At 41.6% G+C, this 7,151-nt stretch overlaps 1 protein-coding gene across 1 annotated transcript in view; it reads left to right on the top strand.

Moving 5' to 3' along the window:
- LOC139054298 (uncharacterized) overlaps positions 1-6,094 on the top strand; it is a 67,819-nt gene extending 61,725 nt beyond the window's left edge. Inside the window, exons 6-7 of the mRNA XM_070531082.1 lie at positions 1,432-1,518; positions 5,771-6,094. Of these exons, the coding sequence (XP_070387183.1) occupies positions 1,432-1,518; positions 5,771-5,913 (230 nt within the window). The 3' untranslated portion in view covers positions 5,914-6,094. The remainder of the gene's footprint in view (positions 1-1,431; positions 1,519-5,770) is intronic.
- Positions 6,095-7,151: the final 1,057 nt, after the last annotated feature.

The following is a 7,151-nucleotide window of genomic DNA, read 5'->3' on the forward strand; positions in this document are numbered from 1 at the left end:
GCTCCCCGGAGTACAACATAGAAGAAACGAACACTTTTTCGCATGGCAACATAAAAACCACAAACAAATGATAAATACTAATACAGCAATAACTTGTCGATAGCATTGAGAATAAGTTACTGTAGAAATAAAATGTTTGTTAACTGCGTGATAGAACAATGTTATAGAAAACGTACAAACATGAAGAACTGCAAGTAAAAAGCGCTACATAATGAAGGAAAAAACGAAAAATAAAACGGCACACATTGGTGTAGTATGAAACTGTACATTGGTACATTGCAATGCGTATATCGTACATGCGCAGAGAGAAAAGAAAAGTAAACGAAATTTCCCTAATGAAGTAAGAAAATTGAAGTAAGAAAAGTAAACGAAGTAAGTTAATGAAGTAAGAAAAGTAAACGAAGTTTCCCTAATTCCGGGGTTTGGCGCATGGATGCTGGGGCCACTGCCGCATGTACTGCCTTTTGGGTGGGAAGCACGAGTTCATGTTAGACCGTATGGCATGTTTCGCCAGAATGTGTTACGATTTCAGGTTAGGGGGATGTGGGGAGACTCGACTCTCACGTCTACCGTGATGTTAGTTTCCCCACAAGGCTCTCGCGTCCCCTGTGATCCCACTTACATACATATAGATGTGCCCCACCGGAGTTCAGTTTAGTTAACAACAGTACGAGAGGCGATGAAAGTGTTGGGCTGCGAACGCCACCTCACGACAGCATTACTCGGGTGCAAGAGGGAGTAGTCTCTTTCCTTTTGGTCTGGGGTGATGGTGGCGCGCGGACAGCGGCGTGCTCGCGGACATGTGTAATATGACTGCAACGCAAAAAACTTCGATGCGGGTGACCGGAACGAAATAAGTCGATGGCTTGAACCTGCCATCACTAGCGGGCCTGTACTCGCAAACGATTTCGCGTTCGAGTTCGGCATGGGGCGAACATACCCGTTCAATTTTCTTCCGCAGTGAGTCGGATTTGCTCGCTTTGTCAGCGCTCATCGGCATGTTTATTGGTAGTGGTTCGGTGGGATTGCGTGTGGTATAGAAAGCGCAAAGAATGCCCTTTTAATTCTTCCCAATATTCTGTTGCCATTCCTTTGTCCCAAGAGCCCTTTTGAGACCTCATACATTTACCTCTAAGCGGCGATAAGACATAATGCAGGAAAGGAGTCATACTTGCTTAACTCAAAAATGTTGCACCTAATTTTTCTTCAACTTCCCAAGTGCTAGTAAACCCACTATAGTGATATGCGAACCATTGCTTTAAGTAATGCCTACTGCTGACACCCGCGCCGAATTTTGGCTTCTCCTAGGGCCGTAGTTGGGCGCCGCGTGAAGCAGCCTAAAGTCGTCACATGTTCGAGCTGCACGGACTTCCTGCAGAAGATCGTGTAGATATATAAGGGCCGGATTTAACCGTCTCCTTCTCCTTGCAGTTGATGGGCCACTTCAAAAGGGTACACTGTTATACTCTGACTACAAGGACTGCATCGTAATGGATTTGCCTTACGGAAATTATCAAGGTAAAAGACAGCTACGCTGCTAATCACCTACTGCCTTAGGAATACATTTTCGACCGCACTTCTTGAGCAGCTACGAATTCAATAATCGCTATCAGATTAACAGAACAGCATTTCAGTGAATGCACGGGCGCTTTTTAATGTATTTTGTCATTTCATTCATGCAATAACTCTAACATTTAAATGAAGCAGGTACATAAATATAAATTGTGACTACACTGCAGACACACTTAAGCATTATCTCCATTTGGCTTACCCAACATCGACTAGGGTTGCTGACTGAACAACCTGAAATTGCCTCGCTCATTGCTGCGGGAAGTTTTGCAAAGAGAAAAAATGGTGGCAGGAGGGCAACGCCGACAACGACACAGTGACTCACTCTTGGTATACCTGGAGTGTTTGGGGAAAAATTCATATGAATATTTACTACTATTACTTGCTGCAAGGTGCCAGAAATGCTAACGCGCTGAAGAGATACGGTCATCTTTTTATGACAGTATTTTATGACAGTAAAACAATTGTCGGCTGCACTGACATAGATTACCTGGTAACTGTAGTCTTAAAGAAAGCACTGTCTGTTTTATTTCGGAAATTTCTAGAGCATAGCAGAAGCAGCGCCAGTATTACTTGCGAGAAACGTCGACAAGCTGCGGACAAGTACTTCGTAGCGAAGGCATATCAACGCGCACTGGGACAATCACACTGAAAAACACAAGTAGAAGCATTTATCTTTATATATTTTTATCTCCAGCTTCTTGTTTGGTTTGTTATGTGTTCGTTGCGCGTGAACGAGGTAGATTAGCAAATAGTTATCTTGCAACAGGTACTGTTTCCTCTATTATTGCCAAATTTATCTCCGAAATCTCGCGGTAGTGCAGCAGCCACTTGAAGTGAAGCTTTCGGGATGCCTGCTAACTAATGACTTTAGTGCAAACGTCATCGCAGTATAAAGTATAAGTGCTGAACTCCACGTCGACTCAATCGGAAGCGAACCTCTCAAGAGAATAGCACTTCCGCAAAAGTAGCCAACGCCAGCGAGATTTGGTGTAGGATACGTGCATTGCGAGATTGCTTGGTAATAAATCCATTTATTTATTTATGTATTCATATTTTTATTCAGATATATATTTACTATGAATACCATCAATCGCCGAAACATTAAATAGGAAAGTGGTGTTAGAATTGAAACAGCATTGGAAAATTGAGGAAATAAAGGTGGCAACACTACACAAGTGTTAAGAAATATAAGAACACCGGAAAACATAAATTATAACAAACTGTAAAATTAGCCTGACCTTAAATTTGTATAGTGTCTTGTAACCCGAAAGGAAAAAAAAACAAAGAAAAACAAAGATAAACACCAGCGGTTATAATATGCCCAGGTGGGTATACAATGTTATGTACCAAGTGCATGCGCACCACGCGAGCAGATATATATCTTTATTTCAGGTGCATATGACATATATCGTAACAATAAATTTAAGTACATCAGGAGTTGTATCTCAAGAAAAATATAAAAACAATCATTTTCGAAAAAACTTACTGTCGGTGACAGCTGCAATAGAAGCCGGCGGGCGGTTCTAGTCTGTAGTTGCGCGTGGCATGAAATAATTAGTCAAAGTCTTTGTACTGCAGCGGATGTAACCGACGTTATTTTTGTGGTGAACCCGAGACGAATAATAGGTGGCTGTAGAGATGAGCTGGTCTCTCAAATACACGTGATTGTAAATTTGGTGGAAAAGACAAAGACGGAAAGCTTTTTGACGTGAGCACAGCGACGGCAATGATAAGCTATCTTCAACTAGGGTTACGCTGACTGTGCGCTTGTAATTAGAAAGGATAAAGGGTGTTGCGTTATTCTGGATGAGTTCATGGGCTTGAGATGGGTTAGCTTGTTTAGGGTGCCAGATTGAAGGTGCATAGTCTAATTTTGATCGAACAAGTGTCTTACACGTGAGTATTTTTTAAGAGGCAGGGGCATTACAGAAGTTTCGCTGAAGATACCCTAGCATTCGGTTAGCATTACAGATTATTGAGTGAATGTGGGGTTTGCAAGTCAGAGTAGCATATATGAGAACACCTAAATACTTACACGCAGATACTGTCTCTCTTGAAATATTGTTTATGTTGTAAGACGGATGACAAATGTTCTGACGTGAAACGCGCATCAGTTTACATTTGCTAAGGTTAAGTTCTATTTTATAAGATTTGCAGCAAATTGCGACAGAACAAAGTCGGCTTGTAGGGCCTGCTTGTCGGTGAGGTCACTGAGGTCACGGACTTCGCGATAAAGAACGCAGTTATCTGCATATAAGTGTTTTATGAGCACACTTGGTTTGGCATGTCATTAACACATATTAGAAAAAGTAGCGGACGTAAAACAGAACCCTCAGGAACACCAAATGTTACCTCAGATAGCAGTTAATTGTGGTCGTTAATAGTAACATACTGAAAGTGATTCCTAAGTAAACACTTGAGCCATAGTGGCAGATTATAATGAAAATTAAGTAAGGACCGCTCATACATGGCTAATTTATGGCTTACATTGTCAAACACCTTGGAAAACTCAAGAAACATACAATCAGCACGGGAACCCTCATCAAGCATAGCATACAGAGAATGCGTGAAAGGAAGAATTAACGTTTTGCAGGAAAACGAGCGTCGGAAGCCATGCTGTGACGATGTGAAAATCGCCCTACTTTCAAGGAAGGTAAAGAGTTGCGAGTGTAATATATGCTACATTATTTTGCAGTGAGTTCCAGATAAGGAAATGGGTCTGTAGTTTAGTAGTGAAAGTCTGTTACACCTTTTATATATCGAAACCACCTTCCCTGTTTTCCACTGCTGGAGTAAGGTGCCATTGTCCAAGGATTGTTGAAAAATTTTGCCAGAAAAATGGAGCTTTAAACTTTTGTTTGTTTTGAGGAATGTTCAGTTGATGTGGTCGGGCCCACAGAATCACGATAATGTTAACGAATCAATCATGTTCACAATGCAAACAGAATCAATAAGACTAGCAAACATCGGAAAGCAATTAGGATTAGAGGAAAAAGGACTGTCAAATTCCAAAACCGAAGAATAAAGAATGCTACTAAATACTAGAGTTAGAATTCTAGAGTTAAAAACTAGAGGGAATTCTTTGGCATACTGGCTCGCCGCTTTCATCACAAAGAGAAATATTGCATTTATATTTGGTATTAACAGTGGACCTGCACTGCATATTTAGCAATGCGTCACAAAAGAAATGCTCTTTAGCAGCGCAAAGGCCGTTAGTATAGTCTGTGGATACGGAAGAATACGAATCCCAGCTAGCATCTGTTTGTCGCGACTTAGCCAGAAAAAATAGGCGCTTTCTTTATACAAATACCACACATGAGTTACGTTATACTATGGTGCTCTAGAATTAGTTCATATTTTCTTCACAAGTATATATGTGTTGATAAGTTCGTTAATTTTTGAGCGAAGCAAATCTCAGTTTTCTTGAGCGGAACGCTGATCGATGTCGCTGAGATACTAGATAAGTTGACACCTGTTCATTGATACAAATGAAATTGGCGCTATGATAATCATGACTGATTTTTAATTTTGATTGGCTGCTTGGGCTTGGTGAAACCTTTAAATCAAAGTGGAGCACAGCGTGGTCGCTTAGGCCGGGTAGTAAAGAAATTATAGAGAGAAGTTCGGGGTGAGTAGATAGTATTAAATCTAGTGTCAGCATAATGTGTGGTAGATGTATGTGGGCTGAAAACGAGTTGAGAGAAATTGAAACACATGCAAAGGTCTAAAAATCTTTGACATTTTGATAAGAACGAAGAAATTACGGGATAAGCGCTGACCCAATCGATGTTGGGAAAATTAAAATCTCCTAACAATATCATTAGCAAATAAGGATAGCGAGGAACAATGCTGTTGATGACGTCATGATCAACCTCGTCGACAAATAGTACTGCAAAATTTAGAGGGATAACTTGTTCTTTGGAAAAACCTTCATAGCGGACGTTTCGATCGCCGTCATCGGGACTGAACCTGCAATTATTGTAGAAATCTTGTGGCGTATTTTAGATTTAACGTTACACTCTTGTATACTAATAAGAATGGTAAATACAGAGACACATTACCTTATTTATTTCCAGAGATAGCTTTCCGCGGCTGAGAAACTAAAAGAAAGCGTTCATTCATTCTTGTGCTGCAGTTTAATACCACGTAAGTTGTTTTGTATAGTTTACTGTTCTGATTGCGTCTTTTGCCTCCGCAGAATGCATGTTGTGGATATCTTGGGAAGCAAAGAACAACGTTCCTCAGCGTTGTATGGACGAATATGAAGACAAGTGCGAAGACGCTAAACAAGCATTTGATGATGAGACCTGTAGCCCTTTTTTGAACGTGAATGGATCATAGGATTGTTATAACAGGGACGCATGAAGATTATATATTGCACTATGGCACGTCGCTTGGTTAATCTGTCCCAAATAGGTTTCTCACGCTTTCATGGCGTCTAGCACACTGCGGTGAAATACCAACTATAAGCACAATTATGGTTGATCCTGTGGAGCAAACTTTTGAAGCATTCACCAATAAAATCGCGGCTGAAATGCACCTGTGTGGAAGCGAGAACTTTTCATGGTGGTATCGTACACACTAGGGCATAGACGAGAATGCCGAAGAAGTTGTAAAAATGCGTAAAATATTTTTTATGAAGCATTATATGCTTCACAGATGTCTGGTGCCTAAGTCCTTCCAGCAACGTATACTCATATTTGTTGCGCGCCATTGCGTGGTAACACTGAGCATTAATACCTCGTAGCCCAGTTAGCGATAGCGGTCGAGCGACTACAGCATCGGGCAGGTGTACTCGGTCACTTCGATTTCATATCACCAAGCCCCACAGTTTTAGAAGTCTTACATTATATAAGAAATGCTGCCGGAGTACGGTAAAAACCTCTAATTAAGTCCGGCAACGTAGACTAAGCAGATGACTATCGTTCAAACATAACCAAAAGAGGCACTAACTCGAAACGAAGATATTTGTTGGCCGAAAACTAATTTTGATGGGAGGAAAACAGGTTCCAGTCATAGCAGCTTGCTGCTGCCTTCTCTTCCCATCTTGAAGCGGCAAGAGCGACCAACGAGAGGTGAAACTGATGTGTTCCAGAGTAGACGCTGTCTCTATCGGCAACTGCAGTTCAAGGTGGCGTGCCAGCGGCAGCACTAGACAGCACTGAAAATAGTTTCCGGTAGCTTATGATGCGACTTCGTATCAGCAACTTTATCACTCATGTTGAGGTACACTTGCCGAGCTTTTGGCCTGAGTGGTTGCTTAACGGTACGCTAGAACGTGGGGGTGCACGAGCTCATGGCTTCAACTGGCGTTTACCGGAACATCGCACACGACAAAGCGCTATAATGGCAGCACCCATCGGGCTAAATTAAGAAGATGTTGATACCAGCAGGTGCTCGTTATAGCGTAAATTGGATGCTATTTTTTTTTTGTGGCCTCCATGTTTTACATTGTCCACCTATTTCAGTTTCACATTCAAACAGCTAGACAACCTCGTTGCCGGTCTTGTTTTCCCGTTCTCGGGAGATGTAAGCGTCCGTGCTTGTCGAAAAGCTAGCGAACACGATTGCCCTAGCAA

The sequence above is a fragment of the Dermacentor albipictus genome, chromosome 1, assembly GCF_038994185.2.
Source record: "Dermacentor albipictus isolate Rhodes 1998 colony chromosome 1, USDA_Dalb.pri_finalv2, whole genome shotgun sequence".
Lineage (NCBI taxonomy): Eukaryota > Metazoa > Arthropoda > Arachnida > Ixodida > Ixodidae > Dermacentor > Dermacentor albipictus.